Below are 20,319 nucleotides of genomic sequence, written 5' to 3'. Positions count from 1 at the left end.
GCATCATTAGTACTTTTCAACCATCATTAGCTCTGCCTCTTCTGCAGTGAGTCATTCTGCCCCCTGAAAAAAAGTCTAGCTGCTTTATAAGACTGCCAAACCACACAACTGATACAGCTAAAACTTTCAGGATTGGCCTCCTATGTAAGCTGGTTTTCTGAATTTAGAGGATTCTTTCCCATTTCTTTTTTTTCCATTTCATGGGGAAATGGGTTATGTAGATACCTCAAGGCTAATCTCACTAGAATTTTCCAAAAGTGGAATATACAGAGAAAACCCCTTACCCTATCAAACAAACCGTCACCTCAGCTGTGGTCTCTCGGAGGACTTTACCTGGGTTACTCTGAAAAGGAAATGGCATGATTTAGGTTTGGAGAAACCAGGAGCACGTGAATAAAGCTTAATGACAGCTCCTGTGCTTCTGGTTCATTCTGGCAGCCTGGGTGTTACTCAGACTGAAATGTAGCCCTTTGTAAATGGTAATGAGAAGACTTTCTTTTCTTTTGCCTCTGAGGAGATGATCACGACCTGGAGGTATGCAGATGCAAAACAAGCCTTCCCTGTCTTAACCAACACATAATAACCTATTTGTATCAATTCATTTAAACCCATTGTGATAAGATTAAATAAGGTGACTGCTGATAAACTGAGAACTGAACTGAAAGAGTAGGGATGAGGTAATCACTTAGTATCATCACTTAGTCTTAAAGAACAAAAAGAAGAAAAAGGAAAAAAATAAGACAAAATAAAATAGGAAGAGGAAGATAGAAGTAATGACATAAAACCAAAGAGAAGAAAGTAGTCTGCCAAATTCTGGCCTCTGTGCTATCAGCTCTTCAGTAAGTAGGTTCTTCCACAGGTAGCCGCTCAAGAAAGGGCCCAAAAATACATAAAGGGACTGTTTCAAAGTTCAGTTACAAAACCACGTTTCTAACATTTGTATATTTCTAGTATATAAGACAGTCCTTGATCTACCAGAGAACCAGACACACACATGAGAATCAGTCTTTGGTTTAAAAAAACCCAGCATTCATCTAGTCTGGTTCAGCAGTCAGTTACAGTCACTTGGTTGAAATACACATCAGTGGTAATTGTGTGCTTAAATGCTTTGAATGTTTAGTATAATATATTGTGCAAGATGAAATAGACATGGCAACAACATAGAAAAGCAAATTCTTTACATACAATGAAGAATATTTGTAAAATCAGATGCCAGAATGTACAGATCATTTGTATGCACAAAAATCCCATGAGTGCGTATGCAAACCACTTAATTATGCCTCTAGTTATTGTAATTGCCATTAACATGTGCAATCACTTGCTCTGCATCACAATTCGAGGTGAATGGTTAAATCAGCTACAAAATAATGAATAGCTGAAAAATTCTGTTTCGGTCCCCAAGCCATTTCATTAAATCTCTCATAGGATAGTAAACAAAGTGCGTATCATGAACTAACAAATCGCAAACCATATTTTTCCTGAAGTGACTGCAGTGTTCCCAGAAGAACTGAGGTTCTCTTGTTTACAGAACAAGAATTCCGCATGCAATCTCATTGAATTTGTCCTTCCAGTCCTTCCCAGCAGGGATGAGTCACATCATCAGGATGGGTTATTTGGGCCCCTTCAAACCTTGAGTGTTCTGTTAAGGCTTATATTTATTTTTACTATTTTTTTTAATGCTGTCTGTGATCTGAGTATCTGAGCACTTTCTGCATAAAAGCATTAGTAATAACTATGTTACTTAGAGACATAACTGCCTGACTCTTCTCCATTGTAAGGGGCCAAACTTTAGTTAAGGTTGGGTTTACTGAGTCTTTTTCAGGGAGGTTAGGGTAAGAATATTCTGGGAATAGAATGGGTTTTAAAACTGTAAATGTAATTTTTGGTGGTAAAAATTGGAAAATGAGGATGGTTATGTAATATTTCTTAAGGACTGTCAGGCCAGATTTGTCCAAGCACTTCTACAACACTGTTCCACAGTTAAATCTGCTTGAATCTAAAAGCCTTGCTCTCATCTCTTATGATAGCCAAATGGCTTCAGCCTTGGCTCTGCATTCTAAATTTTTTTAGAGAAACAGCTCTTATAGTAGTACTTCATCAGCTGAAATTCATTCCTAAATATAGCTGAAGGGTGAGCAACCTCTCAGATATGGATATTAGGGCTAAGGCTGGTGCTCTGAGCTGGCCTCCCCTAAGCTCACTAAAGCTAGTTTGAGGATGTGACTGCAGGCTTGATGGATTTATAGTGACATGAAATACAAAGAAAGGAAGTGGGGGAAATCCAGATGACCCTTTGGGTTGTGCTTTTCACCTAATATTTTGACAGGAAAACACACGAAAATATACAGGTAAAGAGGTGACAGCTCCCATCACCTCCTTACCCCCCCTTTTCCCACCTCCCCCTAACTGTAAAGGCTGTCATTATTTTTTTTTTTCGGCAACAATGGTAAAAACTGAAAAAATGAATAAAACCTGATGGCTTCCCTTCCTCATCCTAGAGCTTCACCAACAAAATCCCAAGCCCCTTCCCCTCCCATGTAAACTGCAATTACCAGAGGAGAGACAATCCAGAATGCAATTATGCTATTATTGTCATTTCTATAAAATAACCATTTTATGAGATACTACAATTAAACAGTGATTCTGTTTAATCAATCAAATCAATTTTCAGTGTATATAGTTTCTATGACACATGACCTGAAAGAGGATCACAATTTAGTGTCCATGCATTCAAACAGTGAAAATAGTTTTGCAGTGATGCACTTGTTTAGATGTGCTACTGTGAGTTTCCATTATCTTCAGTCAAACAAACTGATGGGCAGTCATATCAAATATAGACATGAAATGCCCATTAAAAACATATATTAGAACTGTTATATTTCAGACAAAACTCTAAAAAGAAGAATATAATTACTATTCAAACATCACTGTTATTGGAATCTGACATTGGAGCTACTTTGAATTTCCCTATTTGCAGATAAATGGGTAAGACTAAACAAATACATCATGATACTTGGGATCCCAACACTGCCAACAATTTATGAAAATGATACTATGTACATCTTTGGGAAACAATTGCTGTAAATAACCCATCTGTTATGAGAAGTAATCCTAAATAATAAGGTTGTCAGCTCAAGCAGACTTAGATGGCAGTGGAATAGATGAAGCCTTCTTCAAATCTCGAAGCAGAGTGTGTTATTGGCAGAACAACAATGAAATAAAGCAGCTACTTAAAACCACTCTAGACATACTATTTTGGAGCAGTTGCTTTGAAGTCATACCTTCTGAAAGCTATCAAAATGACAAGATGAGAGCAGGAGCACTGGGTCAGTTAGGCTTGTTGCAATAGTAAAATGCCTGCAAAAGAATCTCAGTGCTATTTATGGAGAATACAAAACCTCCAAGTTATCAATGACTTTGTGTTGTGCACAGATGTAGGCTATGTGGGAAATGAGAGATTAAAAACATGATTTTGAGATGGTAGAATTAAGAATTTCACAATAACAGTCATGGTTTTAAAGTTTGGAACATGACTTGGATGTTTCATGATGTTATACGACTTCAGGATTTTAGTGGCCCCTCTGAATGTGGAATGACTGATTTGTGGTATCAAGTCACTGTAAGGTCTGACTTGGAAGCTATAAGCCAGGAAATACAGTACTGCCATTAGCAACACATGCGAAACAAACTTTGCAGATTTCAGTAGGTAGTATTTGTTACTGTTATGGGAATCTTCCAGTACCACTTTTTGACCTCTTCTACACGATTTACTTAAGCTGTGAGATCTGAGCACGCTTGAAATTGGGCCCTCTAGCACTTGCCATTGCTTATCAGAGACTCACAGCTCTCTGATACTGCAAGAGGCACAAACGAGCCCATGGAAACGAACCAAGTTACCCCAAGTTTTCATGAGTCAATACCAACACCTGTAGGGCTGATAGAGGCTCCTTGGAAAAGTCTTTGAGAGTTACATAATGTAAAAGCAGGATTTATGAGGTAAAACAGCTTCCAAAAAGTTGCCAACCACAGCAATGTGGAGAAAAAAAAACTACCACTTACTATAGCTATATAGACCTTGCCTAGTAGCTGTTCTTTCAACAACTTACATATGCAATTACACATCTATTCACCATCATTGCAGGTGCAAGCTGAGCAACAGCATGTGTATAAATGTGTGTGGGTGTGCAAATGCTTCATTATGGTGATTTGTCAGCACAGTGAGTGAAGCTTTGTGCCCAATGAATGTGTAAATTAGGTGCTTAGCATACTTGAGTGAAAAACAGTTCACTTCCCTCCTTAGCCCATCCCTTTCAACAGTCATTGGGAAAGAAAGTAGTTAGATGGTTTCATTCTCTGTCAAAGTAGCAGCTTCTGTCTCAAACCTAACCCCGCTTTCTTGTGCCATCCTCAGGTTTCTAGCAATGGAGAGAAGTGAACCTTGAAGAATTAGTCATGTTGAATGTTATTTTAATCATATGCATGATATTCTGTTATGTAGCATTGGAATAAGAGGTGTCACATCTTGTATTGTCATTTCTGGGACAGAAAACTGGGACTGTTAGCTGGCTTTAAATCATTTCTGGCATTAACAAGATTCTGACCAGAGGCTCTCTTTCATGTTCAGGATATGCACTGCATTATTTCTTATTATATCACAATACGTTGCAAAGGAACAGCTAAGTTACCAAGACTAATCCTTTAAGTCTTTCTTTCTTTACAGTGTCAGACAAAATAAGACTATGCCGTATTTCCATAATCTCTCTTGTATTATGTGAATATTATGACCTATAACAACAACAAAATCCCTAAACTGCATTGATTCCCATTGGCTCTGATATGCTTAGGCTTGACTCTTCCTGTCAGAAAAGGTATTTCTAAGTCTGTGTGTTTTCATTTTAACAGACATATCAGACTAAAAATCAGCTGCTTGACATAAAGCAGGAAAAAAGAGTTTTCTGGTGTTTAAGAATTAGTATTTCTGAGAAACCATGATGCAATACCTGAGGCTGTCCTCTTTCTTCAAGACACAATATAAATGAAAGTCAGTTTGGAAGATCTGGGGTATCTACTTCTGCTTCTTTTCGACTTGGATACATATAGTTAGATCAATCTGTTCAAAAGTAGTTTTGTTCTCAGACAACCTTACAGCAGCAACCAAGACCTAAAAAATATTTCTGCAATGCTGTGATGGCAAATTGCAGGGGATTTTCTTGAGGGAGGGTGGAAGGGGAATTTGAATTAAGAACTAATCAGTTACACGCAGCAGAAGCAGCCTTCCATTTCTGTTCATAGGATGAGTTAAAAAAAAAGGGGGGGGGGATATATATAGAAAAGTGTATTCACCTTCTGAGAGCTCCTGTCCTTTTGGACCAAGTGAAAACATCATTCCCTGCATACCTGTTCAAAAAAACAGGGTATATTTCTACGCTGCTGTCTGTATGATGTTTAAGCAGCTAAGAGGATATTCGGTAACTTAACCCTTTTAAAATCACTTCATTAGAGCAGCCAAACAAACCATGATCTCAAAATGCGTAACCTCTTGGTAGTGTGCCATTTATTTGGTTTGAGGGTGGTGGTGTTGTTCGGGGAGTTTGGGGCTTTATGGTTTGGGGTAGATTTTTTTAGTAAGTTACTACAGTGCTCAACAGGCAAAAGAAATAGAGGAATAATTAAATACTAAATTCCAGGATGGGAAATGGAATGAATTTTCTGCAGGTGCAGAACACGTGAGAGCTGATCATATATAACCTTCTCTCCCAAATAAGACAGATGGGTAATGCCCTGGGTCATAGTGCAGGTTTTTCAAAGAGATTGGTAGAAACAGACATTTGATGTGTTGGAATAAATCCTAAACACAGCCTAGAAGTAGTGTTATGAGAGCAAGAGGGAGGAAAATACAAATGGAACCAGAAGTTACTGAAAACAGCTTCTTCTACTTTTTACTCCCAGGTTCTTTCAGAAACAAGGGTTATTTAATCACATTTCATCTCATGTTGCCCACAGTAATTTTGGAGCTTACTGGCAACTTTCAACAAAGGATATACACACAGCTCCTGAAAAAAAGTGACCCTATTGAGTATTACCTGTAGGAAAAGCCTCAGTGTGAGGTCAGTTTTGCTTACACACCAAAACATCCACACAGCAGAGTCACTGTACATGCCCTAAGGGAATAGTTTTCAGTTGAGACTTACTCTTCATTAGACAGCAGAGGATCCAATCTTGTCATGCTTCATAAATGAGATTTTTGACAGATCAAGATCAAATTGAGGATTGAAAATGCTAGAATATAGGATGGCAGTCTTTGCTGGCTTCTCTGGTGTTACAGTAGTAACAACCATTCTGTTTCCAGAAGAATAATTCAAAAGAAAGGCATCTGGAGCAGAGGGCTCCTGCATTTCCTAAGGCAGAAGAAAAGTGCTAGCAACAGAATGAACTCAGATGGCAGAAAAGTGAAAAAAAAGTATAGAGAAAACAAACCGAAAAGTATAAAAAAACAAGCAACAAGCTCTACTCTTTCACAAGAGACCAAGAAAATGTAAGAAAGCACTAAATCCATGAGATAAGAGGAAAGAGTTTTCCAGATCAGACTGTGTTGCCTTCAAAGATACTTTATTGGACTGAAGAAGTGAGATATAGGATACATTTCTATTACAAGTTAAGGCCCCTTCTTAACAGGTTTCCATTCATGCACAACATTCCAGATTTTGGAGGACGTTTCTTTGTACTTGTTAAAATAATCTTTGTTACTTGGCTTCCTTTCAGTTTATTCTTTTATTTGAATTTCAGCAGAAAATGTACACCATAACACTATGAAGTGTATTTGCTATCTGTCTTGACAGCTGTCGTTCACATACCCTATATTTGCCTTAAGAAAACACGCATCTGATCATGTCATCTGTTAAGTTAACCACTACTGCAAAGGTTCAAGTAAACTAGCCTCAGGCAACGGTTGATACCTGCTTCCATTAAAAATCTAGTAGAATCGTGGGGTTACTTCGGATGTAATTATTTTGTATCATTCACTTTTGAATTAGCATCAGGAGTTTACAGTAAAATAGCATGTTCTTCAGGACTTCTGTTATCATTAGAGGTGACTGGCACACTGTTGATTGGGATTTTCTCTTGTACTGTCATTTTCTTTCTGCTGCTGAAACAATTTGGGATGGTCCAGATTTAAGGTTCTCAATCCAGCCATCTCACTCCACCATGCCCATTCAAAATGCAGGGAACAAGTCATTGCAATTGCCTACAGTAATTCAGTGATCCCTCAGGTGAATGATCAGCAGTGGCTATTATTTAGCTGCCCAGAAAGTATACTGGTTGAGAAGAAATCTTTTAGCTACTTCCTTTCCTGTTCCCTCACTGCATTTCTCAAATCCAACTGAAATAATGCTGTAACACTGAACATTGTGTTGAAAACTTCCCAGGCTCCAGTCTTAAACTTGCTGTCATCTTCCCCACTGAAAGCATTTTAATTCTGAAGGCTGAGGTATTCTGGCTTAGACAGTTACAAAGCAATCTCATCACATCTCTTACACAGCAAGGCCTGGAAACAGGGAAGAGTGTCTAATTCTTAAGTAGAATAGGAGCTAACCTATCTGTTGAGAAAGTTAGCTCTATCTAAATACGCCACTCAGATTCATATCATTCATGATGAAAGAATAAAAAAGTACTTGCAGGAGCCAAGAAACTCTCTTAGAGACTGATTTCTCCTACTGTTCCTCCGAGTCTCCCAAGAAAGCAGGGTTGGTTCTAGATGCTGAGCAACTTGCCCAAATTATCAACACTTATGTGTGTTATTTGCAGTCACACACAGAAGACTGACCCTCAGTATTTCATTTGGTGTTCCCACGTGTTCATTCAGTCACCCTCAGTTTGACTTCCAGCCTGTCTCAAGCTTCAAGGCTGAGCAAGGATGCTCTCCCTAAATAGCATCTTCTACTGCCTGTGTGAAGAACACTGTCCCAGACTGGAATGACCACAGTTCTGACCCAGTAAAGCACTTTTTTGCTCTTACAGGATAAAAGAAACCAAATCTGGGTGCATGTTATTTAGTTAAGAGGTGAGATGCCGACTTCTGTGAGCAACTGAATGAAATGTGACAGACATTCCCAGCAGCTCAGTACGGGCCAGGCACAGGGAAGGCTGCATGGCCTGAGGGACACAGCAGCCTTCAGAAAGGGTTGAAGGCTTCACTGGCTTGCTGTGATGCAGTGTTTTATGTCCAGCTGCTGGTTATGCAGCAACAGAACAGTCTGATGTTAAAAAAAAAATATATATATAAAAAAATATATATTATTGATATATCTTATATATAATATACAGATATAATTACATAAATTATATTTAGTAATATAATATATAAATATAATATTTTATATATGATATAAATTTATATTATATATATAAAAATATATAATAACAAAGTTAACACATGAACTGTCTCTTCATTATAGGCAACAATCATGAAGTACTTTATGCAGAAGGGCCTGCCTTTCTTTAGCTATAATCACAGGTCTGCATGCATGAACCATGTGTGATTACAGGATATTACTGTACTACAGAACACAAGATAAGATATCCTTGATTAAGATCATCTTACTGAAATATTCATGCAGATTCGAGCATGAAGCCATTGACCTGTGTCAAGTAGTTATATGACGTTCTCTCAAGGGCACGTATCAATTGTGTATACATTAGACTATAAATCAACTTGAATTTCAAAAAAAAAGGCATTTCATTTAGTGGGCACAAAGAATCCATTGTGTTAGCATAAAAAATCCAGCTACGTCGCAAAGGAAAGTGAAGGCATCATATTTAGCTTTACTTGCTCTTTGGTATTTATAGATCTGACCTACTTAGAGAAGCCAGGGTAATTAATGCTACATATTAAATTTTAAAAATACCAAGCCACAAATTTGGCTAGAAAATGCCATAATGTTATAAACAAAGAGTTTAGCCCTATTATCCATTACAGCACGAATTGGGCAGCTCCAAAACCAAAGACTGTGAAAGGTTAATACTGTTACTTAACTATTCACTGTTTATTCAAATAAACAGTTCCGTTTCTAGATTAACATGTCTCCAAGCACTGTGAGACTCCCATTTTCAGTGTGGCACAAACATTAACTGACTGAATCATCTTAAACCGTCTTCATTCCTAGCCAAAGTGTGAAGATTTTGTTATTTGACAGCCATATGAGTTTATGTTATTTGCACAGAGAAGCAACTCATCGAGTGCAGAAACTCTTATATGTGCACATTAAGTCTGAGTACTCAATGTATGCAGTCAGATTTGGAGTTTACTTTTGCTTTAAAATAAAGCTTGTAACATTAAAGAGAAAGATAAGCCAGGACTCTGTAGATTAGCTGAACCCTTTCCACTCTGTGCAAGTGCCCATTCTGCCTAACTTTGGAGAGGGATGCTTGTTACTGCTCTTTTTAACTTTTTTAGTTTAAATTCTGTCCTTACTGAAGCTGGTGCAGATATACCTGCCCAAGGGTGTGTGGAAAAGTGTGAACAAATACATCATTTCTGATTTACCTTTTCTCTGTCAAGTTCCCAACTACCTCTATTTCACATCAGAAAAGGTCATTAGATGGTAAATTAACTGCAAAGCAGAAGGAGAAGTACTAAACAGTAATTAGAAATCCTTGTCCATCTTCCATCAAAAAGACCATGGTTTCTCCTTTTTTCCTAGTAGGTGAAACAATATTTAGCTCAAAGACTGTATCTCTGAAGATTTAACAAATACAAATTCTTGTCCTAAACTTCCAAGCAAGAGACCAGACTCATGATTTTGAATAAACTGTCCCAGTCTAGCATTATCCAAAAAGCAGAGTTTCAGATTTTTTTTTTCTTTAATTCACCAAATTTCCAAGATGTACTTCCCTAAACTGTTTTCTCCATTATTAGTAATACGAAACCCTGGAAGCCATAGGACAAGAAACCGCAGCTACATTTAACTAACTAACTAACTAACTAACTAACTAAATCTGAGGTCTCTAACCTTGCAATGACAACAGATTTCCTTTTCCACACAAAATATTTTTTCTTATCCCTTCCAATTTTTTCCATAAGTTGACTGTAGACTGAAACTGCATACACTGCATACACAAGCACCATTTACCACAACAATAGTGCTGCTATGGATAATTTCTGTGGTTAAGGTATGGGGCTGAGCCTTACAAAATCCAGAGTCAACTTCCAGTGGTGTCACTGGCTTCCTACAAAACCCCAGCAAAGTCAGTTAATTAAAGCTCAATTTCCCATTTGTAAAATATAAGAAACACTTGGGGTTTTTCATTGTTTTCTGTGCTTTTGGAGAATGTGAGCCTGAATCTTTTTTGTGATCTGTGATAGTTTTTTTTTATGATGCATGGAGACACCTGAAGAGTTAAGGATGAAAACAGAAACCCTTTGTAGAGCATATACAAGAGATCAGTAATAGTTCTGTGTGATGTACAAGATACTGCAACTCTGAAAAAAGCCCTTTTTCACTTACACAGCTTCCTTTGGTGGTTGTATACTTAAGACCTGAAAATTTCTTCAGTAAGATACAAAAGCCTTACTTAGATATCAATATAAAAATTAAAAAAAACAATCCTGCATGTTTTGTGCAGTGTGCAATGTCATCCCTGCTGCTTTTAATGCCAGAGTACAGTTGCTGCAACCAAACATAACAGTGACGAAAGAACTTGTGTGCACATAACAAGGTTCCCTCTGGTGCATGAGAAAGGATTCCCAGGGACCAGGGGGGATATAATGTTTAAGACATTCTAGAACTAATAATTGTGATTCAGCAAGGAATAATAGAAACTATTAAATCAGATAACCTGTGAAAAAGCTTTTCACTGACATGACGGACTACCTACATACTCTGACTCTGATACTCAAGTTTAGACCAAATCCTTTACATGTCCCAGGGGTTTTGCTAGTAGCGCTGAGAATAAGGGAACCAGCAAGTGTCTGGAACATCAGTTTCAGTGTGTTGGGGCTCCGTGACATGGGAGCAGAGCACACATTTGCTCTGCGTGACGTTCCCTTAACCTTCTGCATCTCAAAGTGAGATTCTGACCAAACTTTCTGCTCAGAAGGCAATGATTGTAAAGCTAAGAGGAAAAAGAGGACCCTCAGTTATTACTCAAGGATGTAGAAGTAACTATAGGTACAAAAAAAAATTCATAAAACACCACCAGGTATTTCCCATATGATGACCTCACTCTCATGAATCCAGTCTGGGTTATGATGGTCTGTCATCAGTATTTCCGCTTCTTGGATAAGAAGGTTTAAATGGTTTAAATGTCTTTTCAGCATCATTTAAAGTACCTGCCAACTTGGAATTTAGGAGAAAACAGAACTGTAAAACACCTTTTTTCCTCCCCATTAAAGGTCTCTATTTCATTTACATAACTCTAATATTTAGCTAAATATAAACCTCCAAACACTGGGAGCAGTCAAACCTTGGAAAAGCCTAAAAACAACCCTCAACATGAGTAGCATACTTACGAACTGATTTCATTTAACGGCTGTAAGAGTAGCATTGAAACAGAACCTCACCAAGCTCTCTCTTGAATCCCCCCCAAAAAAACTAAGTAGAGTTTCAGTAAGTACAATACCCAGGCAACCAGCATAAACTCTACATTCCCACAGATAATGAAGGTTTTGGGGACCCTTATAGAACTGAAATTTGGATTTAAATGTAAAAGGAAATGGGACATTAAGTAAACTAATACCCTGCATATTTCTTGTCTCTTCTGAGCATTCCTTAATATACTCCCCATTATGTGTGGAACTGCAATTTTCAGCTGGAGGCCTTTGCATAGATCTGAACAGAAACATTCTGACTTTGAGTGAGAGAATTTAAAATATCCCAAAGCTTTATATACATGAAACAGAGGATTAGGTCATAAACTGGAGCAAAAGCATTGATCAGCTTTTTTATTTTAGTCATAAGAGTGCTGGGAAAAGATTTAGAGACCTAGTACATTTCTTGTTTCAGAAGAAATAGGATGTAGGCTAAACCATCTCTGTTAACAGAACAGACTGTTTGATACAGGAAAAGGAAATGGAAACCAAAATATTTCTGGTGTTTGAAAAAAAGGAACGTTTAATAGGGGTGGCCTGGCTCTAGTGTTAGTGTCACATCTGAAAATCTGTGCAATGACTAAAGACATCACAGATAAGCCTACAAGTCCCTGGTTTAAGTTGCAGTAATCTAAGCGACTGCAAAAGGATGAGAGCAGCAGCAAGCTGACAGGCAGAGCATCAACAGCATCTTCTTCTGGCCTGGCACCCACTCTGCTATCACTTTCCTTTAGAATAGAAGGAAAAGGAAAAATAGAAAAAGCCCTAGCATAGAGTATTCCTAAACTTGATGTTTTACTGCATTACAACATTCCCTAGGCATTACCAATGAATGCTGTCCTTATATTAAGGCTTTGCTGTGTTACAGGTCATCCTATAGCCCAGAGAGGGACACTGTAAAAGGAACAAAACACTTCAACTCTCTCCTTAGCATCCTAGAAGAATACTTACAAGATTGCTTCCTGCTACAAAACTTGTGAATTATGATAACTAGAAGCAGTGATGAGCTTTAAATTTTATTCAGTTGTTCTCTTCTTGAGTTAATTCAGTGCACAGTGCTGCTGATTAGAAGTGGTATCAATCGAAATAAAAAGGGAATTAGTATTTGGTAGCAACATAGTTGTACACCTCTGGAACTACTCTGAAGTAGATTTAACTTGTCAGATCTGGAAGCACACTGTAGCAAACTGCAGAGAAATCCTTTCATCAGTCTTCTCCAATGAGAATGATAAGAAATTATGTTAATATAGCTGTTAACAACATCTAACAATACTGCATGCACCACAACAGCTCCTTGCCTTGGTATGGATCCCACATTGGAGGAGAAGGACCACTGGCAAGGTCTGCTGAAGAACTCAGTAACACCCATCCTGAAAAATTCTTTAACTGCATTGTGCCAGGGAGGAAAAGTAGCAGCATAAAGAGCAAACTGGGATGGCACCAATGCATACTTCTACAAATTAAAATGGATTTAATCCATCCATCCATCCCAAAATTGGGGGGGGGGGGGGGGGGGGGCGGGAGGGTGTGGTGTGACATTTTCACACATTGTCATGGCTGTCTATATCTCCTCAAGCAATACTGAGTTTTGACATGGTGTGCTCTTCTTCAGTCTGTGGAGTCCTGTCTTCTATGACTACAAATCAAATGCGCTTGTCAATCTTGTCTATGCCCTGTGACTGGCACATAACGAGAGCAATATTTTGGCTTCCTGCAACTGCCTCTCAAATAGATTGTGATACTGAAATCTCTTCTGAATTTAATACCCATGCGCTCTTTAGACTCTCCTTTCAGTCTTGATCCTTACCTGGAAAGATGGAGGAGGGGAAAGAAAAATGGAAAAGGAAAATATTATGATCACTGGAATGAATGAAATCCTTCTTTGCATTATGTGTTCTTAAGCGATTGCTGTCTTTTATCATCTAAATAATCTTCCACAACATTTTAATTTTTTGAATTAGAACTTAACCAGTATTTTACCATTTTAAAACTCCATTAACTGTGTCAAAAAAATTACCCTTGATGTTATGGCAAGATATTTTCTAGACTTCAGCTAAGAGCTAACCCCAGATCTACAATCAATTAGGCTATGTCTTTATACACACAATCTGATAAAACTTCATACTCTGGCTTTCTCCCAAACTCAGTGGAAACAATGCTGTCTTAATGGCAGCAGGGAAGGATGCTACTGGTTTTAGAGTCCTTTCCTGTGGGGATTTCCAAACGAAACTTGTGTTAATTGTGATGCTTCTTCGAAGCTGGAATTAAGTCATGGTGCAATAAGAAAAACAAAATTCTAGCGCAGTCTAGAGACAGTCTATAGTTAAGCAAGACCTAACTATTTTGATGTGTGCTTCTCAAATTCAGGACATATTCCTTCTTAAGGCTTGCTCACTCAGCATGACAGTGTGTTTCAATAAAGACTGGAATATGAAGTCCAGCATTCACTGGACAGTGATTCTCATAAACTATTGCTCAGTGGCCAGAAAGTAGTTCACTTAAGTCACAGGCTAAAATGCACTGTTTTGTCTTAAAGGGGAAAAGAACTTATTCAACTAAAACAAATAAACATTCAAGGTTATAAAATAACTTGTAATTTAATAAATGAAAATAGCTTTTTAGTTCTACAGTGAATGCTTTGTGAAGAACAGCACCCTGATAAGAAGCTTTATCATGAAGCCCTGATTGTTCAAGGAGTAATTGCAGCTTCTGCTGGCATCAGTCAGGGTTGTGAGTGTCCAGAACTTCTCAAAAATCAGCATCTAAGACTATCTGACCCAGACTGTTACTTAGTTATTCCGTGCTCTTGCTCCCTTGAAGAAGACCAAACCAAACTTCAGCTTTATTCTCACATGGGAAACTCCCTTTGAGATTTGACCTCAAGTAATAGTTCATAAAAAAAAATTTGCAGATGAAACAATATGGAGGTGAACTCATACTTGCTGTCTGCGGTCTGGTCATCCTGAATTCCTTGAATCTATTCGCATTACTCAGTGTCAGGTAAAAAGAGATAATACCGTCCAGTCATAGAAAGCTGTGAACTTGTGCAGGACAGCCAGCAAGGCTTGTCACCATGCTGTGTACAGTCAATGTACATTCAGCTGCGGTTCAAGAGAGAAAGGAAAATGAAGCATTGCATTGAAGAATTTTCTTAGCTAAATACAGGAAAAGCTACGTGCTGGCACCTCTACATTCTCAGCTATGCCACTGACATATCCAGTATAAAGCTGGGCTAAAAACCCCCAACTGTATAGGTCGAGAAAAGAAATATGAATTATGTCTTTAAACAAACCCACAGAAACTCCAGAAAAATCTTTAGAATATAGGTTGGCTTCATCTATTACCACGTCTGCTACCTACTTTCCTCTAAACAGACACAGGCAAATGAACTGATACAAAATAATCCTTCATCACATCATGCATTTCTGACAATATTGCAAAACAGGAGTGCATTTCCAGTAGGAATGTAGTATCATTCAAATGCCATATAAAAGTAGGAATGTTTTTGTAGGGATTCTTCAGTTTTCTCCATTTTTTGTTATTGGTTTGGTTTTTTGGTTTGGTTTTGGTTTGGTTTTGTCTGTAAAATTTCAATGCATGACTTAAATGTAATGAAAATTAATTCAGTTTTTAAATTAACAAAGAATCCTGAATGTTCCAGCTCACTTCTCTACATGGTTTGTCTGTGAGCAGGGTTGGGATGTAAACACAAACTCACTATGTGTCATTTAGCACTCCTAAGACTTTCTTTTGACTAGAGTCCATAGATGGCTATGTTGGTATTATAATGATAAAATTATTTTCCACAATAAGATAAATTACAATTATGTCTTCTAGTGTACATAATTCTTACAGTAGTATAAAATATATTTCAGGTTTTTTAATAACCAATTGTATGAAATTGCTCACAATAAGTGGTTACTTACAGCACTGTAGGGTAAAATATTATTTAAATTAAGTCATTTATATTCACTTTATTATAATTCTGAAGCATATGAATGTTCAATACTATTTGATGAGCAAATTTAAGACCTGAAAAGCTTACCAAATGGGCTAACTCTACTACTATCTATACCCACCTGCACAAAACCCATCACCTTTTGTTTCTCTCCACATATTGTATGTTTAACACAATACCATCAAAAACATCTTTTCTTGCTTATTAGTATAGCTTCTGCCATACAATGGGACACTTATCTGATGAAGTCTGTATCGGGGGAAAAAACGCTACTTAGTATAGATAGTTCTTTCTCCTTACAAAACACATCATAATGTTTATATCTTTGTCTGTCAGACATGTTGCTACTTTCTTTGTTGTATATCTCACAAAGGCCAAAATAATTAATTAGCAGAAAATACTATAGAGGAATTAAACCCAAGACTGCATATGCCTTCCTTTCATTAGTCACTTCTGCTTCCAGAAACCAAATGGCAGAAACATACATTCCTCTTTCAGCCAAGATTGCCCCTTTGGGAGTGAGTAGAGCAGTTCATGTTAGAAGCGTCCTTTGTTCCCTTCACTTAGGGTATCGGAGCAGTTGGGCATCAGAGATAAATCATTTACTGTTTGCCTTAATTTAATTTGTATTTCACTCTAGAGCAAGGTGCTCAGAATTGCGTGATAAGACAAATAAATAGAACTTAAAATAGTTACAGATATTAATATCTTCATGGTCTCAGAAGGAAGCAGCATAGCAGGTGTATGAAAACAGCCTGGAATATTTCACTCAGTAATCTGAAAAAGGCTGGAACTGAAGTTCAGCCCAAAATTGCGTTCAGGGACTGTCTCTTCCAGGCTGACAGTGCCTGACCCAAAGCCCAGAGGTATTTCTAGCTTTAGAATTCAGTGTAACGGGCAGCAGCAATCAACACCCCCTGCATTGTCTCACGCTGGTTTGGTTACTCCTGTTCTCATAAAGAAACCTTCCCATTCTTGTATGACACCTATTCAGAGAAACCAAGAGTAAACTGGCTCTTAGCCTTTGCCTCCAGCTTGTTGTTGTGCCTTTGCTCGCAGTCACATCACATCAAAGTGATGGAGTTGTTTCTCTTTTTTATTTTTTTCTCTAGGGGTCATTGCTTGCATTCTGGATGCTGACAGCCTGAAATGACTGAGTCACCCCCCAACAGACATTTAGGATTATTCCTCAAAGTGAAGTTAAGCTCAAAACACCATTAGCCATTGTTAAAGAAAATCTAATCACAATATTCTATTTATACTTCAGCGCCCCGGCTGTGCCCCCCTGCACCTCGCCCTGTGCCCACACCCCATAAGAAGCTCACGCTTCTCCTTGGAAGTGACAATTACCTTCTGGCGCTGAGAAAGCCTTTAATTATGACCCTGTGTCCCCGTGTCTCCATGGTGATCCCATGCAAACCGCCTTCCTCATTAGACTTTATTCCCCCAGCACCCCACTTAAGTAACCAGCCGGCTCCGCCTGAGCCTCACCGGAGGGTTCCGCCGGGCCCCGCCGCCCGGCGCCAGCCGCGCCCCCCGCCCGCTCACTCGGTGGAGGATCGCGGGGATCGCAAAGCCGCGGGAATTACTCCGCTGCAGCCCCGCTCCGAGCGCAGCGGCTGCACCATTCCGGCACTCGCTGCGGAAAACGCGCTCCCTGTCCCCTGCCTGGCCGCGCTGCTAATCGGAGGATGGTCTCGGCGCGCCCCTGCCCGCCCCCCGCCCGGGCGCTGCCGGTACCTGGGCGCTCTCCGGCGCCGGGGCCCGCGGGGTCGGTGAGGATGCTGGGGTCACTCTGAGACCTGCCTCTCGGGAGAAAGCAGCCGGTCCCTTCTTCCGATGCAGCCATGAGGTGGAGGGCGGGAAGCTTAGAGGCGGGGGGAGGAGGAAGCGCTCATGGAGCCGGCGGCGGCCGGGGGACAATGGGGACGGGGGTGCGGCGGCGGCGAGGCGTCAGCCGGGCAAGACCAGCCGCGGCAGCAGCATCTTTCCCTGCACCGTCGGCAGGCTGCGGCGGGGCGCTCCGCCGGCACCGGGCGCTCAGGGGGCAGCCCCGGACGCCTCACGGGGGTGGGCCATGCTGCCGGGCGGGGTGGGGAAGAGCCGGGGCGCGGAGCACCGGCCCGGCCCCCCGCCGCCACAGCCGCCGCCGCCCCCTCTCGGGACGTGTCCCCCCTTCGCCCCGAGCGTCGCTCCCGGAGTCGCCTCAAGCCGCCACACTGCTGAGCGCATCCGTCGGAAAACATTGGGATTCTCCCATGGTGCCCCGCGTGCGGCCGTGTGACGTCACGGCGAGGGGGGGGGGGGGCGGACGCTGCACCTGCACTGCACAAAGGCGGGGGCCGCAGGTGCGCGCGGCCTCGGAGCTCCTCCCGCATCAGGAACATGTGACTGGCGGCATGCGGAGGGACTCCCCATCCTCATCCCCATCCCCATCCTCATCCTCATCCCCATCCCCATCCTCATCCCCATCCCCATCCCCATCCTCATCCTCATCCTCATCCCCATCCCCATCCTCATCCCCATCCTCATCCCCATCCTCATCCCCACCCTCATCCCCATCCTCATCCTCATCCCGTCCGGTCGCGGGGCTCAGTGTTCGCCGCCTGTCCCCGCCCAGGGCTGAGGAAGCGTGTCCGGGCGGTGGGGGTGTCCCCTCGCGTCCGAAAGCGCCGGTTCCTCCCTGTCAGGACGCGCGGCTCGTCGGGGCACACGCGCATCCCGGCAGGAGGTTCCGCGGCGACTGTGTCACCTCTCAGACGAGGGTGAGCTCCTGGCAGAGGAACCCCCGGAAAACTGGGGCGGGGGGGCGGTGGGGTCCGACTCAGGCTAAGTAGTTTGGTTTGGGAAGTCGGGAAGTGGAATTACTGTTTTATTGGAATATTTACTTCAGTTGCCACTGCCCCGCGGAGCAGAGGCTTGTGAGTGCCCAGGGCTCCGGCAGATCTCTGGGGAGTCCTGACCTGCAAAAACGGGGAAAGCTCCTTAACCCTTCTCCCAGTGAAGTCTCGGAGAGCCCTCGGCACCTGCAGGGATCCAGTGGGCAGCGTTGAGGAGTACAGCAAACACTGCCTTTGTTAGGTGGAACTGGCATCAAGGTGTGCACAAACCTACAAGTGGATTTCTTGGGCTGCCTCGGGAGCAGTGTTTACACGTGTGGCTGGTTGAGATTCTTCATGAGATGGGTATAACTATGTCAAATATTAGGGGTGAAACTGTGTGTCAGAAAATTTTTCATTAATCATAGAATCCCAGTCTGGTTTGGGTTGGAAGGGCCCTTAAAGCTCATCCAGTTCCAACCTCCTGCCATGGGAAGTGGCACCTTCCACTAGAGCAGGTTACTCCAAGCCTCGTCCAACCAGGCCTTGAGCACTGGTAGGAATGGGGCAGCCACAGCTTCTCTGGGCACCCTGTGCCAGTGCCTCAGCACCCTCACAGGGAAGAGCTTCTGCCTAAGAGCTCATCTCAGTCTCCCCTCTGTCAGCTTAAAGCCGTTCCCCCCTGCCCTGTGAGTACATGCCCTTGTAAAAATGCAGTCATTCTTTCACATACGTATTTTTCTTTACAGAAATATATGGAAAACATTTTGCATATCTCACATTAAGCAAATGTGGTTTAGTCACTTCTGAAAGCAGGAGCAAACAAAGCAGTTCTGTGGGGTTGTGTCTTCATTGAATTTTTGGGGATTTAACGCAAAATTCATCACACCTATGACACTGAGATGTGTATTTGCCTATTTTCTTTAAGCAAAGTTAACCACGTGCACACATCTCATCTGGAGTCACCTTTGGGCTACACATTCCCTGGGATTTGATCAACTTGGTGACCTTTTGAGGAAAAGCGCTCCATGGGTCTGCATTCAGTGTAGAGCTCGATAGGAAAACTCTTCAAAGACTCTATTTGAACAGGGCCTGATTGCAGCTGTTGGGCAGAGCCTGCCTGTGGCTTGGGGGGGAGCTGCTGCATCTGATGGGGAGCTTCAGTATCAGCGCAAGAACAGGGATTGAACAAAGGGTTTAAAGTAAAATATCAATAAGGTTTGCATTCAGCATGATCTTTCCCTTCTTCCTGTTAGTAAGGTAAATCCTAAGGGAAAAGTAGCACATAATAGTGCAGTCTCAGTTGTAGTGTAATGCAATGGACTAAATTAATGTATCAAGAGCCTTCTGTAAGTTGGTTCCTTTTTGAGGGCTTAACATTCTCATCTTGATACATTTTCAGTGTCAGTCTTTGTAACTTATTCTAAGCCTTGCCAGTCAAACAGCTTATTATCATTCTGAAAAGACAGCTAAATGAACCATTTCTATTATGCTATAAAACATTTCCAAGGAAACAAACAAATCCAAAACCCTTGTTTAAGGGATGATTTAAAGAGATCAGGGTGTATTTTATACTCCTTTCCCCCTCCAGCCAAGTTTTCAAGTTGCCAAAGTTGTCAATTTCGAGTTATTCATGAACTCTAGAAATTCCTCGTGTTTTTTGACATGCATGCAGATAGCACTGCCTGGCATAGGTACTTGGCCCACTTTTCAAACAAGAAATCTCTCCTTTATAGTGAAATAATAACCCAAATCTATTTTTAGTAGCGAGTTTTAAATGTTTTTCTCTATATAGCTTTTAGGTCATGCTAGAAAATGCTGCTGGTTTCTAGTGAATTCTGTGGAAGTCTGTTTGTAGTAATTGATACACATGCCTTCTGCAATGAAGAATGATACTTATTTCTTGCATAAAATATATAGTTGAAAAGTTTTTCATCAGATTTAAGCATTCAGAC

At 40.8% G+C, this 20,319-nt stretch overlaps 1 protein-coding gene across 2 annotated transcripts in view; it reads right to left on the bottom strand.

Annotated features, from left to right (window-relative positions):
* PHACTR3 (phosphatase and actin regulator 3) overlaps window positions 1-17,546 on the bottom strand; it is a 107,381-nt gene extending 89,835 nt beyond the window's left edge. The window contains exon 1 of one of the 2 annotated variants that reach the window (XM_057406376.1): window positions 17,286-17,546. In XM_057406376.1, coding sequence (XP_057262359.1) covers window positions 17,286-17,394 — 109 coding nt within the window. In that variant the 5' untranslated portion in view covers window positions 17,395-17,546. The remainder of the gene's footprint in view (window positions 1-17,285) is intronic. The other variant, XM_057406377.1, reaches the window with a different exon arrangement.
* Window positions 17,547-20,319: the final 2,773 nt, after the last annotated feature.

This window comes from Pezoporus wallicus, unplaced genomic scaffold (genome assembly GCF_028554395.1).
Source record: "Pezoporus wallicus isolate ANWC-B61680 ecotype Strahan unplaced genomic scaffold, APGP_CSIRO_Pwel_v1 contig_6783, whole genome shotgun sequence".
In the NCBI taxonomy this organism is placed as follows: domain Eukaryota; kingdom Metazoa; phylum Chordata; class Aves; order Psittaciformes; family Psittacidae; genus Pezoporus; species Pezoporus wallicus.
The sequence above is the reverse complement of the archived record's forward strand: the minus strand, read 5'-3'. Positions and strand labels throughout refer to the sequence as shown.